The sequence below is a fragment of the Pezoporus wallicus genome, unplaced genomic scaffold (genome assembly GCF_028554395.1).
Source record: "Pezoporus wallicus isolate ANWC-B61680 ecotype Strahan unplaced genomic scaffold, APGP_CSIRO_Pwel_v1 contig_7237, whole genome shotgun sequence".
Classification (NCBI taxonomy): Eukaryota; Metazoa; Chordata; class Aves; order Psittaciformes; family Psittacidae; genus Pezoporus; species Pezoporus wallicus.
Genome location: NW_026635802.1, coordinates 1,212,863 through 1,237,813, shown reverse-complemented (window position 1 = coordinate 1,237,813; position 24,951 = coordinate 1,212,863). Strand labels below are relative to the sequence as shown.

The 24,951-nt window shown below is 40.4% G+C and overlaps 1 protein-coding gene across 4 annotated transcripts in view; it reads right to left on the bottom strand.

Moving 5' to 3' along the window:
• The window catches only part of LOC130593274 (sodium channel protein type 5 subunit alpha-like), a 215,577-nt gene that overhangs the window by 25,043 nt on the left and 165,583 nt on the right, over positions 1-24,951 (bottom strand). For all 4 annotated transcript variants that reach the window (XM_057398302.1, XM_057398303.1, XM_057398304.1 and 1 more), the window contains 2 exons: positions 17,650-17,804; positions 13,262-13,435 (listed from right to left, as the gene is read on the bottom strand). In XM_057398302.1, the coding sequence (XP_057254285.1) occupies positions 13,262-13,435; positions 17,650-17,804 (329 nt within the window). The remainder of the gene's footprint in view (positions 1-13,261; positions 13,436-17,649; positions 17,805-24,951) is intronic.

The window sequence follows — 24,951 nt, the reverse complement described above, 5'->3', positions numbered from 1 at the left end:
GAAACAAACAGCTCTCCAATATTATAAGTATCATGCCAATATATGTGTATTAACAAAACCCCACAAATTAATTGCCACGTATAAACTATTGTTTTCTTAGAAGAGAGAGACTCATGCACATTGCTTATCTCAGTTCCCTTACTCTCACCTTTAGCTATTTTCACAGCCCCAGTTATCACAGAATCAGATTATCTTACATCTCCTCTATGGAGCAACCTTTCTCCTGAATATGCACTAATTTATGTACAAGCACTGTCTGCACAGCTAAGCCTCTTTGTAAAACTTGATCAATTTGTTAAATTATTTACCTATTAATGGCTTTACTGTGGCATGTGGTTGACAGCAAGTTTAAGGGCAGGAGGTCTCAGAGACACCAAGCCTGGGCTGGATACAGTGAGCTGGATATGTGCAGGGAGAAGACAGCCCACCTCTGCAGATGACTGAGGTGCAGAGGATGATTGTCATGCTTTAAAATGTCACTCTTCAACAAGGTGTGACAGAAACTCAGCTCCTGTGTACAGACCCAGCAGTGGATGAAGAAGGGAGGTCCTAATAAACACTCTGCAGTTCACTTTAATCACTTTAGCAGTGAGTGTGCTATAAAAGCATCACAGTAGACAGGCAGACTGGATTCCAGGTCTGATGTCTTAGGTCTCTTAGACACTGGGAAGGTAAAAATCACCAGTGAAGCTTTTCCTTCCATCTCTAAGAAAGCAGATCTGAACCTGTGACATGAGCATGCCTAAGAAGTTATTTTAGAGTAAATAATGTTATAGGTATGGCATGCTTCTTTCACCTAAATCCTGCTCAGCTGATGCTCACAGTTAAAGATAAAAATCTGGTTTGGCTTAATAACCATCTTAATCTCACCAATGCTTCTAAATTGAGGCAATACCCCTTTTCTGTCCTCCCTATTTCTTACCAGCCTTGATTACATCCTATACTCTCAAGTTGCATTAATGTACAGTCCAAAGCCGCCTACTTTCATTCACTCCCCACATTGACTTAATGCTTCTTAAATAATGAGAAAGGGCTGAAGGATTTGTCTAATATCAATAAGCAAATGTGCAGCACACTTATACACTAAAGCCATTGAAATAAGGCATCTTAAAACTGTAATATAACTGGTATTACTGAGATATCATGACAGAAGTAACACTATGGCATATATTTCTATCTTTGGTTGGAAAGATTAGTGCAGAAAATGGCCTAAACTCCACAAAGACTTGGAGTTTCCTGTCTAGAAAGGCTGGAGGTGTAAGGAAAACAGCTCAATGATAGTATGCTCAGAGACAGAAACCAAGATCCATATCCTCACATACTAAGGGAAACTCACTCATGAATGTAGATATTTGAAAGAAAATTAATCAAATACAGAGCATCCAACACCCTTTTGTGCTAGCTTCACCCACAATCTAAAACTCAGATCTTCTCAAGGTCTCCACAACTGCCTGCTTCCTCTCTCATCCCAAATTTATGTCCTATAATTGCCCTTTCAAGGCAGAAGATGTTCTGTTCAAATCCTGGAAGACCAGACTTTGGATCTGAGCGAGTTACCATTTTCTTCAGAGTGCCATAAATGTCACCCTGAAACACATCACAGGTGCTGTTGTCCTCCTGACACAGATTTACACAGCATTAGATATGTCTTCAGAGGATTAGGCCATGAAGCTGTGTGATATTTGGCAAAGATTTATAAGGCTGGAGTCAGAACTGCGTTTGAGACAACATGTTTAAATGCTTGGATGTTGATTTTGAAGGTATCCCTGTCAAATTTTATTTATAGGAGAATTACTAGCACAGAGACTTGGCTATTTCAACTTGATTAAAAGTGACCAGAAGGCTATTTTTAGGAAAAAAATCAAGCAGCTCTCAAAATTGGTGTTGACTGCCCCACATAACCACAGCAAAAAGTAAAGTCAGCTGTTTCTCTTACTTTTTTTTTTCTGTTACAAGGCAGCCCAGAGTTGCTCTAAGGTTCTGCTTTGTGCTCTGGTTGGTATCAGAAATGTGCTGGCACCCAGAAGATACCCCCAGGGTTAAAGTAACCTCCAGATTCACAATATGGCACACATTTCTAATCCTTTCATTATCTATTTGCCGACAGTTTAGTATTTTTTTCAGGAAAAAAACGCAACTTTAAAGATCAGGTAGCACAGTAAGGCTGTAGAGAGCAGCTGAATCCTATGGAGACACTATTGCCTGAAACATTGCCCTTAAAATGCACAATCTGTGGTTGGGCTTGAGTTTTCCTCTCCACCTCTCACATGGCTTGCTACAGTCTTCCATCCTCCTGTGCATTTCTTCTGCCCCAAGAAGACATATTATTGTTCTCAACTGGAGATGCTCTGTGATGCTCTGCTTCTAGCATTTCCCTTGAGGGGCTTTCCAGAACCTGCTAGATCTAAGAAGCTTTCATAGCTTTCCATCTAAACCTTCCTTACACTAAACCAAGTAATAATATCCTCCATGTTAGCTTGAAACTCTTCTTTATCCCCTTGACTTGCTGTTCATTCTCCAGAACAATGTTGTCACTGGAATTTTCTACCTAATGTGAACCCCAGCGTACAACCTGGCCAGCAATGAGTGTCCCAAAGGTTGGACCTGGTCCCCATAAATCAGTGAATGTAATCCTGCCTCCACAGATACTAATGATAAAAATCTCACCAGTTGCACATGCTAGGAATTCAATCACGTAGCAGCTCTTCCATTTTGCTTTCTTCAGATCATCTCAAAACAGCCCAGCAGGACCCCAGCCTCAGTACTGTCAGTGACTTCCCAAAATGTTCTCCTATAGACCTGTATTTCTATATTTTTATATTCTTACATATTTCTGTACACATGTTTATCTACATAAATTTTACAATGGTTTGTATGACAGTCTCATGGACCTGGGTAAAGGGAGAGATAAATGAACGCCACAGCTTTCCTTTTGCCATTTTCAGTGTTATGCTCAAGGAAAAATAATTAGAGCTTTTAAATCTTGTGACTCCATTGAACACTAGAAATACCAGCCATGGGGATTACCAGGCCTGTGGCTGGTGCTCTGAAAGCCAAGCTCCTGTCATCTACGTGACTTAGTGGCATTAGCAGCATGAGTCTAGAGTGCCCCATTGTATTACATTTGTATGTTTCCAGGGTGGAATCAAGAAGAATCAATAAGTTTAGACTGCTAGAAGACAGGCAGTGATCTCTGAAGAGAGGTTAGCCTCACTGATAGCTGTTCAAAGTTATTGCTAGGATGTTCTAATAAGAGTAATGTCTGAATTTCTTAATTATTTTGACAATCTTTTACTAGATTATACTTAAAAAAAAAAAAAAAAAGCATTGTCCCGGAATCAGGATTTTTTTTTCAGTAACTAACTCCTGCATTTTTGTATTATTATTTCGGTGTAATACTGTCATTCTTGAGATGAGAAATGCAACTGATGTATTTGTACCCTGGTGGCACCCATGCAGTGTTAGATTCCCAGCGTGCTTACCATTGGTGCTCACAGTAATTCAGCAGTTAACAGATAAGCAGCATTTTTGGACCATTAAGATAGTTCCCTATGAACACACAGAGGTAAAGTTATACAAGGGGTATATATGTCTTCATTATCTGACAGTGACTTAAGAAATCAGTGCTGTAAACTAATGTAAACCCCAGTAAAGCTGTCAGCAGAGGATTTTAAGGTTGCAGAAAAACAATTACAAAGTAGGGAGAGCAATAATGCAGCTTCCTTACAGCACACACAGGGGAAACAGTCTCTAATCAAAAGATTACAGACTTTTTCCTAAGGAGCTATTCCATTTATAACACTAGTGGTGTTCCTTCCTATATTCATACATTTTAATAGCATATAAATTACACGCACAATGTAGCTATGAAATTACGCTGGTGGCAGTAATCTGAAGGGTGCACTCTTTGGGAGCAGTGTTTTGCCTGAGGCTGACTGAGTTTCCTACAGCAAGGAGGTGGGTTTGAGCCAGAACAGGGGCTCCTCCTCTCTTTTCTGCATCCCTTTGCACCAGCCTAAAAGCACATCATTTCAGATAATCAGTGGGCATCTACTGGACTGAGCTGGAAGCAGACCTGAGTAGCACCATTCAAAGGCAGATGCTACTTGGCCTACACTGCATTTCTGAATTAACTCCAGATCACCACTGAGATGAATTAATAGCAGAGCCTAGGGAACAAGGAGTTCTGTCTGAGTAACAGTAAAAATCCTCCTTGGCTGGTCATATAAATCCTAAAACCCATGAGAACAATGAGAACCTCTACTAAACGTCTGCCTGCTGCAGAATACAGCTGTGAGTGATACCCTGCAAGCTGCTGTCTTGTGGAGAAGAGGAGACCTCCTTCCCAGTTTGGGCAACAGCATACGTTTTATGCAGCTAGGGATTTCATCAAATTAACCTGCTTGCTCAAATTAGAGGGGAGGGAGCCGGGAAAAAAAGGACATCCGAAAGGGAACACAGCAGCTGAGCTGAAAGCTCTGGCCACTTATTTAAATAAGCAGTTTCAGCTAATGCAGGTCCCCAGTGCTTTCAAATAGCTTTTTATGTGCCCCAGGAGCACCTACCTGTCCCTCTCTAACTGTGCTTTCAGAAAAAGAAAAAAGTAGAAGAAAGAGAACTTGGATTACTTCAGGTGCCTCTTTTCAATTCAGTCTGGTTTCTCCCGTCCCCTGATGCCAAGGATGGGATTACCCAAAGAAATCTTCACAGCCAGAGCAGCAGCCCAATGTCTTTAAGAACCAGGGCTGTAGTCCCAAATTGCTCCTCTTGACTTGAAAAGGAACAAAATTAGGTCTGTGCCCCAAAAGTAAACTGGAAAAACTACAGGGAAAGGTGAATTTGAAAATAAATTGAAAGACATGGAAATCCTTATTGCAAAACTGAAATACTGCTGGGAGAAAAGGGCTTGTAAAGAGGTTGGTGCTCCCTTCAGCAGCTACCATTTCTGAGAAGATGTTTATTAATCACCTTATCTTTTTAAAAATATATCTTTACCCTTTCACTCTGACATCTACCCTACAGATGCCTAACTGTATGATTGCACCTGCCGATCCAGAAATTGCATGTTATGAATGAAGGGCATAAAGTTAAATGTTAGGCTTTCAATTAGGACACTAGAGAGAGACTAAAGTGACCTAAACTGAATTCCCACCTCTGCTACTTGTTTCCTTGCATTACAACCCTCACATTCAAATAGAGACTATGAACTGCTTAGGGTTACTCTGGACTTAGTCCATGGCATGGAGATGAAAGCGTGTCTGGAAATGAGTTAATGAAGAGCTTCCCTCACCGACAGTGGAGTTCATTACTGCTTGTGGAGTGCTCTTGTGTATTATAATATGATGGGCTATAAGAGTGCCTAGATTAATTATAAACAAAAATTATCTCCTGGAAAGCTCGACGCTACTTCTTATAACTCAGGTTATAAAAGGCTTCTACATCATCCACTCCTGTTCTTTTTTTCTCTGGGATATTTCATCCTTTTTTTTTCTTTTTTTTCATTTCCCCATCGGACTAAAGCTCTGAAACTGTCAATATTCCATCTTCTCTGCTTGTTTCCTGGTCCTCATGTCCATGCTTTTCAAAGCAATGTTTCCTTTCAGAGGTCAGCCTTGTCGCAAACACCATGTGTCACTCCTGTTGGCTTAAATGCTTTTAAATAAATCACCCCAGCATCCTAATTGCTTCCTGGTGGTTTCCAGAAGAACCTCTTTATGTCTCGCTGTTCTCTTAATCTGTCACCTCCTTTACACCTGCTCAGGCTTTTCTAACAACTTCAGTCAATTCCCAAGGCGGATGGCTGTGAATCAAGAATTAAACCTCAGCTAATTTCTGAGGGTGAGTCGAACGATCTGCTGCTGCGATCTTAGATCCAGTGAGACGCCAAAGTGAATTATTGATTTGCAGTTTTCCCACCCTTTCCAAATGGATTTTCAGCTTGTTTCATTTCACCTTTTCACTGCAAACAGACACCTTTGCCATACCTCTGAGTCCCACTTATCAGCACTGGGTAGGGAAGACAGAGGGATTGCTGTGACTTTTGGGACCACATGACAGTCGTTGATCAGACAAAACTTGGCCAAGACCCAAAGTCTTTCTCCTTGCTTCAGCAGTGGTGGCTGTGTGGGTGCAGCTGCCTTGAAAAGTCTGGTATTTCTACTGGGATTTAGAGCAAAAGAATTTCTTCATCATCAGCTACATTCTGCTTCTTATCCAGACACTGTACGGAGACTGCCTTGATTTAGGGCAGCTGAGGAGAAAAGATATTCTCCCCTTAAAAAGACCTCCTAAATCACCACACAATTTATTCCAGTGTACCTTCTTGATGCTGAACACTGTTGTCAGGAAGATGTGAATATGCTTGATTATTATTTATTATTTGAAGATAGCGTTATATTGCCAGAGGTGTGCATAGTGACTACCAAGAACATTTCCCTTGTGGCTCAGCCCCATCAACTCTGCTGCATTTCCATCCCAGCCTGTGGAGTTGAGGTGCTGAGCTGAAGGCATGTTTATTTCTGGGCAGGATTAGGATCAACTCTACTTACATATGACATGATGCAAAATCAGGAAAAAAAAAAGTGTTTTGGCTGTTTCCACAAGATGCTGTTCCGGATTTCCACGATTCCCTAAAGCATTTATCTAACCAGATATTCCAAAGCAATATAAAAAATGCCAAGCTGATGTGGGAAATATGACAGTCCTAGCTTGAAAATCATCTGTTTAGTTGGATTCTTTAACCTTATTGATTGATAATGTACTGAATATGCTAGGGTAGAAAGGATCAGATAATTCTGAAAAATTATATGATCCTAAATTTCTGCCAGAAAAGACAATGGTACAATTAGCAGTACATACTACAGGTAGGAGTCCTAATCTTCAGTTGCCTTAGCACAAAGCACCCCAAAGCCAGTCATACCAGGGAAGAAGGCTTGCACAAGGTTTCTACACCGCTGGGGCACAGCTTTCAAGTTTCATCTCAATTCCTTCAATCTCCCCTCTCAGTAAAGAATCTCTGCACTCTCTGCAGGCTGCTTTTCTCCCTTCACTTCTTCTTTCCCTCTCCTCCTGGCACTGGTCTTCTCTTGAGCTGCCCTTGGGCATCCTGGATGGAGCCACAAGTGTGTTGGGAAGATGTTTTTCAGTCTGCAACAACTGGGGTTGTGAAGGTGCCGGTCATAAGGGAGAACTGTAGGATAATCCTCCTGTGTCCCTGCAGAGCATGTGGGACTGTCTAGACTGTTAATTACAGTCTACATGTCCCTCCTATCTTTGGTCCTTCGTGCAAGACAGAACATCGCTGCATAAGGAATTTGGCTGCTACACCCACAGTAATGGAAAGGGACAAAGCAGGCTGTATACAAGAGCTCCAGGACTTTATTCATTATTTTCCTTTTAAGCACATCCTTCTAAAAAAGGACACTGAAAAGTGCTCCATCTTTAAACAACTTTAAGAAATAAAAATGGTTGGTAAACCTAGTTCAGCACAGTCTGAGTCGAGATGGGTTTTTTTACATCACTTTCAAAAGTGGAAATTCTCCCTCAGTAATTGAAATTCTTCAGTAATTGCAGTTATTCTTCATATTGCAACTGTTTCACAAGGTGTGGGCAGGCAGTGAGCTTCATTTAGTGTCCCTTTCCATCCAGCTGCAGTGTGCTTTGTCCTGCTGTGCCTTTTCTGAAACCAAGCTTGTGTTTCCACTCGGCAAAGCCTGGTTGCTCTCCTTTTAGCATCTATGTGGTAACTAACATGAGGTGCAAACCAAGATAAGACAAGACATTTGGATGTTTTTGTGTGTGTTATGTTGAGATAAAATGTGGGGTGGCAGAAGGGAAATTTACAGCATCGGCTAACCTGCTAACACACATTAAAACCACTTCATGTGGATTTTTATTTTTTCACTTATCCTGAACTAGTCAATATGTAGCAAACCAGCATTTTTTTTTTTAATTTTTTTGTTTTCAGACCAGGCTCCCAGGCTTCTGGAGAGGGGTTTTCTTTCCTATGAGTTATCTTGGAGGTTTATGCCATCAAAAATCCCACATAAGCATTTGCTTTGGAAAAAAAATGGAAAAAAACTAGTCAAAAACAAACTCTGAAGTAAAGGTGCCCTGTTATAACCTGTGGATTTTTCATAACTCACACATAGAACTAATAAATTCACTTTTAAGATGCTTCTCCAAGTAACAAGCTATATTACTTTTACTTTGCCCCAGTTACATTTTTGTCGTTCAGTTCCCGTGTGCTTCTCTGAACAGAAACCAGACAAAATGCACATGCTTTTAGGATAATTTCCCAAGAATACCAATTGGATTTCACAACACATTGCAACAGATTGTGTAATTAGTGGTAAAGCAAACAAAAATCACCTAGCTAATCAACAGGGAATACAGATGGAAAAAAGAATTAAAGTAATCATAACCCATCAATATTTACTTCACGCAGCAAGTTTTTAATTGTCACTTAAAGACAATCCAACACAAGGGCATAATTTAATTCAATTCAATTTTTAACTAGGGATAGAACGACTGTTTTAGATTGTTCATGTCAAATGCAAAGATTATTAGCTGCTTCTTAATTTGCCTGGCAGTGAATTATCCAAAATAGAAATCTCAGAGCAAGCGTTTTCCAGGAAACTATCTTGAAAAACATAATATCTGTATTTTTTAAGCATCCAGTGAAAATGATGGTGCATTAATGACGGAACAGCCATGAGCAGTTCTCAAACAAGCAAACAGGAAATTTGGCAGCAAACAGGAAATTTGGAAAGCTACTCAATGGGGAATACAGATCTGTATGTACAAACTCAGCAGCTCCAGGAAAACACCAGAAACATGTTGCGCTATAAATTCACAAAGGTACGGCGGTCTGAGAAAGGTACATATTATTTTACTTCTGTAAAAGCATCTACAAAATCCTGCCTAGTGGATTTGTTGAATCACTCATTTGAGATGTCTGGCCTCCAAATCCATTGCTGAACCTTGCTTGAACTACTTTGCAGACAGATACACTTCTTAAAGCCGTTGTGATCCCCCTGCCTGTATGGTGGCAGAGAAGGCTCTTAGGGAAAAGGCATGATGGAAGGAGCAATCTTTCTCTGTGGTGACTCAGCTAGAGAGAAATTTTTGCATCAGAGCAAAAATTGAGAACAAGAGATATCTTCCCCTCCCTGCTGCAGGACACAGGGTTAGGGCCCATTGATAGAGATAGCTAAAGGGAAAGGAGGCTGCCAGGATCTCTAAAAAAGCAATTGCTTAAGAAAATACTTTCCCCCAAGTATCAGATCTTAAAAAATGGAATCATTTTAGAAAGACTTGCTGGAGAAACCCTCATTTCTAAAATTAGTAAATGCCAATTAAGTTGTTTTTTTTTTTTTAAGCCTGGATTGGGACTAACTTTTGGACAATTAAATTGAACTCAAAAGCTGCAATGGAGATGATGGATTTGTGATAATGGACTTCTGTGGAGAAATGACATTAGTACCCATTTAAGAGGATTTTTCTGTGCATGCCACAGGCAATGAAACTTGGCTGTGACCTTTTTTCTGAGCATTCTTCCTAATGAGTTAGGGTCTTTACACCCCTTTCCTGAGAGCTTTCTCATGACAGCTTCTGCAGGGTACTGATCTCTCCCCTCTGCCTTCAATGAATGATCAGCAAGCAAAGAAGCTGTTGACTGCAACACCTCCGGTCTTTGAATGATGCTAATCTTCAGACTGATGCCTTTCCTGAATTGACCACTGCAATGGAATTACCCATCTGCTGTCAGCAGAGACTGGGACACAGCTCAGAATCAACTGGCTGAAGCTCAAATAGATAAGCTCAAGATAATATTTATAGGTCAGAGGAAACAATTGAAAGGAACATCAAACATGACACCAGCATGCATAACCGGTGAAGTTTATCTGTTCCTTGTTTTAAACCCCAACTGTCTCTGCCTGTCGCAGGACATGCCTAGTTGAGAACACTTTTCAGAAACATTTGTTTTGAATCCATGCACTTCTGTCCCCGGCCGAGTTCAGACTCCTTGTTTAATCTGCTTTGTATGAAGAGCTTTTGATTGCATGAATGCTTGGAAAATATCTATTCTTTGTGAAAATATTTGCCTGGGAATCCTAGCAGAGAGGACTGTGCATAAACACCATTCTTGATGGTGATTCTGATGTCTGTCTACACTTCAGATATACCATGGTGTCTGCTTTTCCCTCATTTGAAAACAGCTGAGGACTGAGTGCCCACCACTCCAACTCATGAGAATAGATAGGCTATATCTGCAGTGCAGAAGAGGGGTACTTTTAGCAGTATACTTGTTATTTGCAGGGTGGTAACATATTGATGTACACTAATGCTGGTTTTTTTCAGTATACCCAAATTTCAGCAGACATCCAAGAAATCTTTCCCAGGTGCCCTAAGCTGAAATAAGCCTGCATTTTGTGATTTAAATACTCCTTTCTCCTTTCCTTTCAAAGAAATCTGTTGATAGGACTTTATTGTATCACAATATATTTAAAAGCACTCTGTTATGGTTTTGCTACACTAGCACACTTTGAGATGCAGAGAAGCCCATTATCAGAGATCATCCTTTAGGGATTCTACATCCAGCAAAAATAGCTCTCAGTTTGTGGATTACTGTGTGTTTTGATGTTCAGATTTTGCAAGACACAATTTTCTTTAGTAATCCACAATTGTCAGATGGAGCTTTTGCTGTTCCACTGGTCCAAATCAGTGTCAAGGGTCTTTCACAAGGCAGGCTACATACATATACACACACACACAAAATATGCTTATACCCCTCTGGGTTCACTTCCCATTTAGAAACAGTGAATACTTGCAAATTTTGGGCTGGTTTTATGAATTATTCACAACACAAAAAGGATTCTGAGTTGCATTTGTACAATGAGAAAACACAGATGATAGATGGTTTCACATGTCCAATGAAAAATCAACCATCACAGCTTGAAATTTGAATACTGATACCAAACTGCTAATGAATAATTTGCAGATCAGGATTTTTTAAGTGAATAATTTTAAATAAATAAATTTGAGAAAATCATACAAGTGATTCATCTGCTCCTTTTGGAGCAGCTAATTCACCCATTCACTCCCTTCTGCAGCTCAGTTGCAGTGATTTGGTTCTCAAAGGACCAAAAAGAAAATGTAAATTGAAGTAAAAAGTGTGCAGGAGAAATGATAGCATGTTACTTTGCCAATTCAGAGTGGCAGGGGCTGTGAGCAATAGGGTAGGAGAAAAGCATGTTAAACCTGCTAAAAATATAGTACCAGGTTCTCATTATCAGCATAGGGAAATGACTTTGAAGAAAAGAATGGGGCATGGGGAAAAGCTTTATTCAGAGAACACTAAAGGGCAAGCGATTTCCTAGAGTCAATCAATAACTAAAACAGCTCAAGGGTGAGTAACTTTTTGGTTAGATTGGAAGCCTGCACAACCAACTTAAATGTGAGTTAAGAAAATTAAAAATAAGAAGGCTCTGGGTGGGTTTTCTCGGGATAAGACAAGTCCCAGCCAGGGACCTGTGGTCTCCTTTCCCCTATGACACTGTTTTATGCCATGTATGCTCTTGGATGTGTGGCAGGAAAGGTGAAGCCCCTTCCTCCAGCCAGCCTGTGGCTGCCTCTACAGTCTGTCATTATAGTCACAAATCCCACCATTAAAAGGCATACATGTAGCTAAATTTCAGGCTTACATACTGACTTTACATTCTTGTGTAGCTCCTGTTCCAAGCAGTTTTATTTTGCAGAGGAGAGAATTTAGCTTTGTTTTTTAGTCTCTTTGGTATTGATTCAATGTCATGCTACAAAACATGTATTTATAACAAGTATGGAACTCATTTCAAACTGTTAGTGATGGAGCAGAGCTCCAAACATACAGTTGTGACAATATTCAGCCCTCAACCAGCCCTTCCAGTCTTCAGAAGCTCATTACAACAATAACTCCACTAACAAATTACTGGAAGCCCATGCAATACTTCAGGCGAGTCCTATTAGTCCCATTTTACAAATGGAGAAACCAGGAAAGAAAAGCTGTGGCACTCAACCTAAACCACAATAAGCACAGCGTTTGGGATTGGCCTATAACTTAGGAACTGGTGGTTTCCAATGTTGTGGTTAGTTAATTAAACCAGGCCTTCCTCTTCTGTTGAAGCTAATCTGTGGAAAATGAGTACCTTCCCTTTAAGAGGTTTCCAAGCATGCATGCAAAGAGGAATTTATGATCTACAATTTATGAAAATAACTTCCTTTTCATAAATCAATTTATTAAAGCTCTGGAGAAGCTTCCAAAGGCTCTGATCCAGCAGTGCACTTACACATGTCCATAACTTCAAACAAGTAAATTGTCCCATTGAAGTGCTTTCCTGGCCTGGGGCCAAAAAAATGCAGTTCTCCCTTGAGTCAAGGTTCAGATATAAAATGAGGAAAAATAATTTGTCAAAAGTTTAATAAGTTATACAGGCATGGCAACGCTCTGCCAGCCTTCCGCATTAAAACCTCCAGCTAGTAAGAAATGGCCTCAGGGAGATAATTTTTTCCTTACTGATACACTGTGATGAAAGGTTAAACCTCATTCAGGCAATGTGAAACTTTGGAGGGGACATGCCTGGTACTAGCAACACTCCTGGAGCATCAGCTCCCTTTGTTCAACTATTACTTGCTTTCACAGATTACCCTTGTAGGAGAACTATGCTTTGTGATATTTCAGGGATTTGGAGTATTTTGTAAGGTTTTGTAATAGTGAAATCATTTTGACAAGAGGACTGTTGACACCTTCTGCTGGACTCCTTCACTGGTAAATACTTTGGAGACAGTACTGAACATACTGTTACATGCCGCTGGCAGCCTCGCTGGGAAACTACGCCAAGGACAACTTCTCTAAGCTGCTGAAAGACTTGTGTGTCGAGGTCATGTGTGGAGCAGTCAGAGGTAACCGGACCTTGTGCTAGCTGTGAGTGTGGAACAAGATGTTAAATGCTAAAAGAAACAACAAGTTCCTAGGGATGAGAAGCGAATGTGACTCAAATTAGCAGGGTAACACCTCTGTGTAATGAGACAAAGAGGTATTCTCCACTCTGGCAGGCTGATTCATGGGAAGGCACAGTAACTTATCAAGACCTCCTTCAAGCTTTGCCTAGGATTATTGCTAAGAATCAGAGTGACAGTTAACATTTTGCAAACACAAAGCTGCCAGATTTACACATTATAAAATCCAATACAAGAAGCATTGTAGCTCCAAAATGATACTTACATCTACAATAAGGAAGTCAAGCCAGCACCAGGCATTGGTGAAATATTTCTTGAAGCCATAAGCCACCCATTTCAGGAGCATTTCCAAGACAAAGATGTAAGTGAATATTTTGTCAGCATATTCCAGCATAGTTTTTATGTTTTTTCGATCTTCAAGGTAAATATCTTCAAAAGCCTGGAAGTACAAAACATTGATTAAAAACTTATCCTAAAGTGTGTTGGAAAGCATGGGTGCTTCACTGCAAGTCTGAAATATTATTTGATGGGATATCATATACTGACTGTGATTTCTGATATACTTGAACGTTACCATCAGAAAGGGTATACAGGCACAAAGAGGACTGATGCTTATCTAACGGAGATCTGTTCAGTTTTCCCTTATAATGGGCATATGCTTAAATATCTCTCTCCAGTCTCTACTGGTTGTAATGACTAGACATGCTTGGAGTTTAAGAAGAGCTTAAGCACTCTGAATTTGGGAATGTGAATATGTGAGCAGGTTGCCACCCCAAGCTGTCCCACTGTATCAGGGGATCTCAGACGTCCCAGGGCATAGGACCCTTGTCTTTAGGAGGTAGAATCTGACCATTACAGTTAGCTTAATAATATCTTATTGCTAATGATGACAAATTGGGTTATTATCCTGCCTGTGTTATAGAGTGCCAGAGTTCCCTGGCTTCTGTTCAGCCACCACATTTCAGGTAGCTACAGCTATCTACCTCAAGAAATGCTCATTATTATTCACTTAACAGAACAATTATGTTTTAAAGGTCAAGGTATCTACCTACCCATCTCATCTGTCTCTCTAACTAATCTTAAGCAGGGCATCATCAAAAGACCTTCAGTATCTGTAGCAAATACAAGCAACTTAATAACCCTTTTGAAGTGTTTAAGATATAAAACAATATGCCTACTAAAATAAAACAAAGTTGTCTTGTAATTTAGCTCTCACTTTTTAATATATGTCAAATAAAAGGCTGGATCCTAGCATCCGGGTTGCATATATGTGGCCTGTTTTGGGGCTTCCAAAAGCAGTGGTTACAATCTTCTTCCCAGCTACTCTAGTAACTGTCATTACACAAGCTGCTCCTGTGTTTCTGAAGCCTGGATAACCCAAGCTTATATTTCTCTCATCCCATTGAGTGACCCAGAGCACTTAGCAGCGAGAAACAACATTATTTGAGAGGGTCTGTGCTAATCATCTTCATTATCTACATTTACATATTTCAAGATCTGTAGCTACTTTCTGAGGAACTTCAAAAAGTTAGCAAACACCCAGTGCCTGGAGATAGAAGAAGTGTGTTACTTGTCACTCAAGCAGTCACACTGCTCTTTTGCCTGCCAGGGAACAGTAATTAAACTGACAAGAAAGCTTTGGCAGCCTGTGCTAAAGATTGTCCATTTGTCCTCACACTTCGGGGTGACGTTTTCACTGCAACTAGGTCTCCTATCTTGTCTTCAAAAATGATATTTCAAGGGTGTGAAAGAGCTGTTGGAGAAAGACACAGAAAACAATAGACCAAGCAATGGGAGTTTATCATTTCTTGTAGGGACTCACTCACTTTGTCAGATGACTTGCTGTACTCTGCAATTACTGCAAAAATAACAACAAACTATTTAAAGTGATTTCCTTCTCTCCCTCCTTTGCTCTCCCTATTCTCTACTACTTGCCAAAAAATACATTGCATTTTGACTAATAAAAACACACTGAGAGTCAGGAAGCAGATTAATAAAGGACGAAAAATATGCTACCTGTATGCCTTAGGTGCACTGTACTTCTGCAAGAGCTGTTACCCAAATGACAAAACTGCAGTGCTTCGCATGTTTTCACAGTGTCAATGGATGAAATCTTTGCAGTATAAAACATCATTAAGGGTTATTTTTTTCTGCTTTGCTTTGTGTGTTTGAAAAGAGTTAAGCAGGATACCTGCAGTGTTATCCATAATTACTATTAAAAAACAAGCTCCCAGTTTGGGTGCTTATGGCTTAAATGCATAGGAAGGGTTTTCAGATCCTTTGCAGTAAGCTATAGATATATTCTGACGGCTTAACTACCACACAAATATACACTTGCTTTTGAACCCCCTTAAGAACTTAGCATGTTGCAGGGACATAGCAGGATGAGCTCAGTTTTTGGAAGAGCTCACCCCAGAATAACAGAAGAAAAAAGTTGTCTGTTGCCTTCAACATCTCTAGTCCAAATACTGAAGCGCAGTGTTGATATGTGGGAAAATGCAGCATTATACAGAATTGCACTGGCTAAATTGAAAATCTCAAGAAGTAAATGAGCGCATGCAATGAAAATTAAATGAGATTTATATTGCAGTGTTCAGTATCTAAGGCACTTTTAATTACATATGTAAGGAAGTGTATTCATCTAAAGCGTATTATAGCAAGCGACATGCCCCCTCTAAATTGCTTTAAAAAATTAACATGCTGATTCTCAAGCTGGTGCAAAAACTGTCAGACTCCATTGATTTCAGCAAAGCTATGACAATTTTCAGCAGCCTACTATTTACCCAAGTTTTCCAGTCTCTTACTTTTCATAATAAAATAAAATCCCTTGGGTGAAATTTCAGCCCATCCCTGGTGGCCTTGGAGAACAATCCATCCCTTTCCTTTTCACATCAACACTTACATATCTCCACCTTCCTTGTCTCCCTGCAGAGACTTTCTTTAAACTACATAAACCCACTATTTCTGTTTTTTCCTTTTATTAGGCCACTGATAATTTGTGCTGCTCTCCTCTGGAGTTTCTTCAATTAGCCCATGTCTTTCCCAAAGTGCAATGCCCAGAGCTGAAGCCAGTGCTCCAGCTGAGGCCTCCTTGATGCCAACTAGAGTGGAAGAACATGCTTATTTACACAGCCCAGTAGGGTGTTCAGCTTTTGTGGTGCTCTGATGTAGTTTACTCTATTGTTTTTGCTGCTTGTTCTCTTTCCAGGTCTTTTTAGTAAATCCACTACCTTACCACTCATCCTGCATCGTGCTTTCTGGCTGAGATTATTTCCGATTAAGAAGAAGCAGGCACCTTTCTAAGGTGACAGTCCTCTTACTACTTAAGGCAGATTCGTCTGTTTGGTTGAAGTTAATCCTGACCTCCAGAAATACAAAGTAGATTGTCTAGATATGGTGTATTTAACAGGCGTATTCCTTACTCCATTACGGAGAAGAAAATCACAGAATCATAGAATCCCAGATTGGTAGAGACTCAAGGATCATCTGGTCCAACCTTTCCAGGTAAAGCATGACCTAGAATAGATGGTCCAGCACCCTGTCCAGGTGAAACTTAAAAGTGTCTAGTGCTGGGGAGACCACCGCTTCAACGGGGAGATTATTCCAATGGCTGAATGTTCTCATTGCAAAAAATTTTCCTCTTGTGTCCAGTCAGAATCTCTACAGGAGGAACTTGTGCCCATAAGCCCTCATCTTTTCCATGATTCCTTGTAAAAAGGGAGTCTCCATCTTCTTTGTAGATGTAAAGTCACCCTTTAAATACTGGAACACGGTGATAAGGTCTCCCCTGGGCCTTCTTTTCTCAAGGCTGAACAAACCCAGTTCTCTCATCCTTTCCTCATATAAAGGCTTCTCAGTCCTTGAATCAGTGACCACCAAACCAAAGCCTGCAAAACTTTTGAGATACCCCTTTGCTCTATGTCTGGATAATAACCTGGGAGAAATCCCACCAACTTAAGTGACATTCCTGACATGTAAATGAGCAACATAAATATATGCTGCCATTGCTATGAAGAACTCAGGGCTGATAGAGAGAGGATAATCCCAGTATATAGCGGGATCTCAGGAGAAGATGATGCCTTATCAGAGTCTTGGGCAATGACATATCAGCCTCCATAGATACACATTCATTCAGATGCAGACAGGAGGTGGATAAGGTACAGTGATTTAACCTAAGGTGCATTCAAAACATGACAGGCACCCACAAACTTCATCGGTAGCACTGATTCAGTGCCCTCTGTGTCTTTCATGATTTTGCTTTGCTGGATAGAAAATGTGCTAAAAAAAAGCCAAAACAATACCCATTCTTGGAGCAAAATGCAAACTTCCAGTTAGGAATTACCATGGAGAAGTTACGGGATCCTGAATTAATAATGCTGGGATACTTCCTGACACAGACTTCCATAAGGATTTGCTATTTGCTTTTCAAAACATGTGCATGTCACAAATTTATGTTGTAACAGAAGAAAGTTCCCCACCTTATGATAAACAGGGGAAATCAGAAAAGCTTAAGACCTGCTTTAGCCCCAAACTTGCTTTGCTTTGGGAAAAGATCATCAGGGCACATAAGATCTTAGAGACAGCTAACTGGAGAACACATTCTCTGAGACCCATGTCCACTTTCAACCAGCCAGGAAATACAGTTTCATTTACCAGGGCTCCACTGCTCAGCAGGATCATGAATATGATGAAAGTTTCAAACCAGTTGTGTTCGACGATTCTGTAGCAGGTTTTCCTCAGCCTCCACCAAATTTTGCCAGGAAATTTTGTGATGTCCACTGAGCAGCATGGGAAGAATCGCACACAAACTGAAAAGGAGCAAAATGAAAATAAAGCAATTGTTAAAAAAACACATTTAATTCTTAAAGCTGCAATAAGGAGCTGCTCAACAAGATTTCTTCTAGCAATAAGCTGCTGCATGGAGTCTTTCCTCCCTTGCTATTCTTACCAACCTCTATTTGCTTTGCCTTCCATTTCCCCCTCTCACTCCTCTACTAAAAAAAATTAAAATTACTTAAAACACACTCCAGTGATTCCTCCCAATTATTTTAATGATACAGAATATATTGGCCATGAGTAACCAGTGTCATAGGTTGATCACGTTGTATTAGCTGACCTTGGGCAGCACCCCTGACAGGACTAATAACTCTAGCAGGGTATTACCAATAGTTTCCGTATCCTTTTGAATGAAGGAAGGATATTTTCTTGGTACTACGATACCACTAGAATCACTGATTAAAAGTGGCAATCTGATGAAAGAGAGATGAGGAGTGGAGGTGCTACAGTGCAGATAGGACCAACGTGCTGAAGAGACTCAGACAGAAAAAGAAGTAGCAGATTTTGATCTCTTGGACTTAAGGCAGTAGAGCAACTTTGGAAATGTATTTAGGCAGTTAAATCCCTTTTGATGTCAGCAGAAATTTAGATATCCAGTCCACAGCAGGTTCCCCACTGACCCTTCATAGAACTTTCAGACCTTAGTGACAAATATCATCTCCATTGACTTTTGCTGTGCAAGAACTTGTGTGAGAGGATATTCTAGTAGCCAGGACTTGTCCTTTCCCAGGCTGGCCATTCAGCCTTATGTCAGGTAATTTGACTCAAATTTCACAACATCTGCTCATGAGAATGACCCTTAGAAACTACTTCATTTTCAAAAAGCAAGGTTTTTACTCTACATTTAATCCATGTATTGTATAGAAAGAGACTTGGGTAGGGAGCTTTATGAGTCCCATCATGAGAAAAAAAAAGCAAAGGCCCACCTCTTCCATAGCTGAAAGTTGGCCAAGGTCACTAAATACCTTGAAGCATACAACAACTTCTCAGAAGTGCCAAGGGAGGACATCTCACTATGGTGATGTAATGCAAGTAGAAATAATATTTAGGCAAGGAAGCTCGGGAAGGAAAGAGGGTGAGTGCCGAGGTTATGCAGAGAGCAGATGCTGCTAATTCAAGGTGGCATAACTGAGGCGCTTGAACTGCATGTGATATGTGAGGAGATCAGCTGCAACTCTTGGGATGCCGGGATTCCCAAGCAGCTGGAAGTGGGGCTGTGCTGGCAGCAAGCTCTGCCAGGAGGAAGAGAGCCACTAAGTCTGCTGCAGTCCTCCTGGCATTTTCTGTAAGTTTTTATTATCCCCGATCCCTGCTATGAGGTAGAAGAATTGTAGGATGTTTCGTACATGAACCACTTCCAGAGCTCCCTTTTCCCTTGCGTTTTCTCTAAATAAATGCCTGCATCACACAGATACGCACCAGTTCTCAATTTACCTCTGTATTCTTGAATTCAGTTAAATCTTGGCCTCAGTTGGAATACACTAAATTAATCAAACTTAGGACATAGTGTTAGGTGAAGATAGAAATACAAGAACCAGCTCTCAGCCTCTTGGTAGGTCAGGAACCACTCCAGAGAAGAATATTATACTTCTAAGTACTTTAGTCCTAAATACCAAAAAATCTTGAAAAGGGAAAAAAGAGTGTCATATTAGTCACTACTTTTTGCTAAAAGTGCTACACTGCTCACAGATGGTAATGTGTGTAATTTGAGTATATTTTAGGAAGTAGATATATGGAAGAGACTTCAGGTGTGCAATACTGCATGATACCAGGACTCCTGAGCTAACATACTTGTATGGCTGCTCTGCTTAGAGATGCAGTATAATCCTACCAGCATGACATGACAGAGGGGGCAATTAGTTGAATTGCCTAGCAATGCTGCCAGAGAACTCTTACACCACTTTGCACCCCACAACCTGTATGGTCATTACTATCTTTTAGTTGTCTGGTCCACACTCCGTGCTGTTAGGCAGATACACTGGCCACCTCACCGTCAACTCGGCTTTGGACCAGGAAGACCAGGATGTTGACTACATAAGTGTGGATTTCTCATGTTAAGCAGAAATCCCTCTTTCTACTGGAAATAAACATTGCTTCTAGCAGAGCAAACTTTCCAGAAACTTTCTCTTCTTTTCTCCTAAGTTACTTCCTAGATGGAGAGTTGGCTTTCTTTTTTTTTTGTCTCGGGCATATGCCTAGGCTTAGCTAGTAACACACATGACATGCTCTGTCATGCTGTTACGGAGTAGAAATGCTCTGGAAGTACCATTGGAAAAGGTTAGTATCTACCAGGAAGTGGTTTTCCCCACTGTAAGACAGTTGGATGAATCATTCCCTGGAGGATTCTTCCTCTGCCTTTCCACAACACAGGGAGCCTACATGATTACCCAAGCCCAGGCACAGCTAAAATTAGGGATCACCTTCAAATTAAATACTAATGAGCAGGGCACTCGGAGTTCCAAAGTCATTTCATTTGTGATGGAAAATACTTCCAAAATAGTAAAACTGGGCTACTGTTGATTCAGTCAGCTTCCATCTGATAATCTTCAAGTATTGAGAGGTATTTTTAAGGCAGAAAACCAGCCAGTACCTCTAATATTTTTTTTTTTAATGCTCTTTGATGGCTTTCACGCAATTCCAATCTGAAAAAAATTCCTAGTTACTGACAGTAATACCTTGAAAAATCTAAAATAGCTTCTCAGATGAGTCAGCCTAAAATCACAGTGCTATTAAATCCCATGCTTTTGATTGGGCCCCATTCAGAAATGTTTAGACCATATTCTGATACAATTACTAATGTCAAGTAGCACTTCCATGAATAATCATGCTGGGTGCAATTCAGATGAAACGCTATTTTTAACTATCTATAAATCAAACAGGAAAAAAGAAAATGCAAAGACAAAAAGAAAACTGACCCAAAACAGGTCTTTTAATGAATTATTAAAGTTCTATTTGCAGGGCAAATTTTCTGATTTCTCTCACTGTTATTTCATGCCTGTGCTTTTCTGGACTCTCTTGCAATGCTGGTAGCCTACTGTTCTGGTGACCTTCACTCAAGATTAAATGCTGAACTGGAAGCTTCAAATAACCCAACCAAAAAAGTTTACCTGACCTTGGTCAGCATTCTAATAGGTTGCATTTTTTCCATTTCTGCGAAATCAAAATCTAGGAAACATACTAATGTCTAAGGCATGAGCTGGTGGTGGTCTGAGCAATCAAAACTCCAGCTGGGTTCTATAACAAGGCAGGTGATCAGCAGAGCCCAGCTTCAGGTTTTGGAAGCTACTTTATCTACACAAAGAAGACTATTAATTAACACTTTTTAGCTCAGCAAGCGTCAAGGCAGGAATAGACCCTTTGGCATTTCTTGTAACAGCATTACTCATACTGCTTTGTCTAATAGATTTGTGCTATCCCCCTGAAATCAATGCTAGTAGGGAACTGGTTGCACAGAAGAAGCTGAACACCTTGTGATTTAGTCAGGACTTAGTATTGCCACTGAAATTCATGTTGAGCTACACTTTTTTTGAAGAGTAAACTGACTCATTTCCACCATGGCCTTTTGGGTAATAGGTAACACAACAGAAACACAGAACAATAGAAAAAGTCCCCCCAAAAGGGTCCACTTATTTTCTGGTAAATCAGTGATGTTGTACTGAGCTGCATCAGTGGACAACTTGTCCAAGAGCAATGTATGTTTTCAATTCACATTTGAACATTACAGACCATTTTTCACAAAACAGAGACCTATTTACCACGAAATCTTCCCAAATGCATCAGTATACCATGATGTTATTTTCTTTTAGTTTGTTTTTCATGACAGGAGACTTGTTCCATTCAGTCACTGTGGTGCCCTATAGCACAATCACAAACTGCATATTAACAATGTGTCCTAAAATGTGGTCTCACTGGAGGTATGGCAGAGACAGCTCTTATTTAAGAATCTGTCACAATAATAAGTTACTGGGGGATGGAGAAGAGAGGAAAGCAGGAGGAATTTAATTTATGATGCATTTTGTATAAGTATTCCTTTGGTTCCTCATTCACATTTTTTAGCCTAATGTATTATAATCATGGAGTTAGATCTGATTGCACTACCTTGGTGCATTGGGGAAAAAAAAGCCTTTGTAAATGTGGGAGCTATACTGCAAAAACTTCCTCCGGCATGCATGACAGCCAAGCCTATTGATTTCAGGTTTATGAGTAAAGACTATAAATCCACTGCTTGTTCACACCGATATATACATATAAATTTACATGAAATTAGATATGTTTTGGATGGATTGGACTGCTGATTCTCCTCAATAAACCAGGAAGACCAATTAATTTCTGCTATACTGTGGTCTAGTAAGACTGGCACCTTGTGTTCAAACTGCAGTTATTTTGTTACTGTCTTTACTCAGGAGTTCCTAATTGTTAGGACATTAAATTTTAATAAAAACCAATATTTTGCTTAGCTTTGAATGCAGGTTACAGCATTGCTTGTTTGACACAAAGAAAATGTATCTTCTTCAGCAGGTATTCATAACATGGTTTTAATATATATATCACTGCCAAGATGGGTTTCTAATGACTAGTCTGGCTAGTTGTGTAAGCTCAAGCAAGGAAGCAAGCCTGGTTGTTGTCCCTTTGTGAGACCCCAGTTGTCTCTCCAGGCTGAAGGGAACATGATCTCTGCAGACCCTCCTTATGTAACCCCTTTCTTATTTTTTGGCCCCACTGACCCACTAGCACACACGGCTGGATTTTATACTGTGCAGCTCTGGGGCTAGCATGAGAGAGATCTGCCATCACCATCTCCAGCATGCGGGTACCTGAGACACACATGGAGATATGAGTCTTTTGTGTGCTAGAACTGGGTGCTGCTAAGAAAGCACCTGACAAAGCCACTGTCTGTCAGGTGATTTTATTCTTCCAAGGGTTTTACAAGGGTACATTTCTTGTTTATCTGCTGTTACTCTTCTCAAAACATATTCTTTTGGAGGTCACTACAGATAATGGTGTGACGCCTTGAAGCAAAGGCAGTGGGCAGCCTGTTCTACCACCAATGTCAGCCATGCTTTGAGTGAGAAGGTGGATGAGTTGAAATCTAGAGGCCCTGTCCCACCTGAATTAATTTATATCTGTACATGCAATAGGACTGCAACATTCAGACGGTGTCTGAAAACTGTATACAACAAAATACTAGCATGCACTTCCTGATGGAAAAATACACTGTGTCTCAGGTATTACAGCTCGAAGAGATACTTTAAAACTTGGGTTTGTTCCATGCTGTTTTTCTAGGTTGACAATTAATATATTTTGTTGGGCTTAGTTTGGTTATACTTAGGTTTTAAAAATGATCTGGTGGTGGTCCCTGTAGTTTAGTTTAGATTTGTTCAGTTTAATGGTCTATTTTTGCTCCTCTTTGCTTTTTTATTTCTAAATAGCTGCTAACTGCAGTTGGGGAGGGTATGACGCAGATCCCACCATTAATCAGAGTAACTTCACTGTGTCTCATGGCATTTTCCAGCTGCGATAATTGCTCCTACACGGTCACATGAAAAACTGGTTTTGGGCGTCCTTGGTGTCACGAGTTGCGTTCTACTGCGCATTGAGCAAGGTAGCTCATTCTCGCATGAGCATCTGACCATACTCATTAGAAACCTTTGCCAGCGGGCTGTGTCCAGGGAATTACGCTTAAGGACTTGGTGAAAACTTTCTCCTATTAGGGTCTGGGAGAGAGGAGTGTGCTGGGGCCAGGGGGCTCTCAGGATGACCTTCTGTGACACACAGATGATAATGTCCAAACAGATAGCAATTTTTGATGCAGAGAACACATACCAATGGAGGTAACAGGACTGGAGTGTTGCAAGGCATCTGGAGGAAAAAAACACCCAAGTAGCTGGCATTGCCTAGATGTTGCTTTCCCATCAACTGGCAACAAGAATGATCTCTCCATTTCTATCAGTTTTTTCCCAGCAATACTTGGTAGCTGCCAGAGCTGTGACCCTGCCATGGCTTCACATTTCCTGACCCAAGAATGCTCCCCATTGACCCTAATCAAATCTATTTTGAGATGATAACAAATTAACAAGTCTCCCCAAGAAAAATAACCTATGGCTTATCTGGGTCACCCAACTCCGGGAAAACTGTGACCTCAGCAAACTTTCAGCAACTATTTCAAGAACATGCATTATCTTCATTGCCTTTGTTATCTGAAAAAGGGGGCTGAATCGGGAACATATTTGTTCAGGACATAACCTACACTGGATGAGTTTAGAAATGTCATAGTTTGAATTTAGATAGCTGGTGCGCTAACAAGGTAAAGAACTTAACCCTTCCCCTCTCGCTCTTCCTTTTCATCTCACCTAATTTCCTTCCTTCACAAATATTAGCTGGTCATTCTGCCAAATATACCAAATACTGTTGTATGTCTTTATTACAAATCAGTAAAGGCAACACTAGATAAACTTGCCTAGTGCATGCCCTTCGATACTTTCATTTTAGTGCTTTATAACCATGTCATATCTTAGCTAACCAGACTGTTGTTTGTTGGCTTGCTTGGATTTTAACAAGACTGAAGTGATAAGTGTATGAGATTTTATTGCAATGGTAAATTTAGGTAAAAATACTGGAAAGCATTTAATAGAAGAAAATTATAGGAAAATGTTTCCCTGCATAAACAAATGCAGATGTTAACGTCACTGCAGTAAGAACCATTTGGACTTTCAGCTTATGGCACTTTGACTTGAAATTTTATGAGCGAACATTCACATGTCAAGTTTATGCATTTTTGCCTAATCCATGAGGAATGTGATCACATTTAACCTAAACAGTAGCCTCTGAAAAAACTGTACGGATGTGTGCTGTACAGGAAAGCAGAGCATATATGTCAGTGAAGACATCACCTGCAACTGTATCCCCAGTGCCTCTGGACACCCTTGGAAAAGGTTCTCCTTTAATTCTCATTCAGATCTCAAGGCCCACAGTGCCTTTGTTTCTACATTTCTCTGCTGCCAAGATAACGAGTGGGCTTCAAAACTGGCTTAATGCTTCCAGTGATCCATCTAGAGGAGCACCACTTGCTACTCTGTATTCCACTGACAGCAGTGGAGAAGATCTGACAAACTGGGTTGA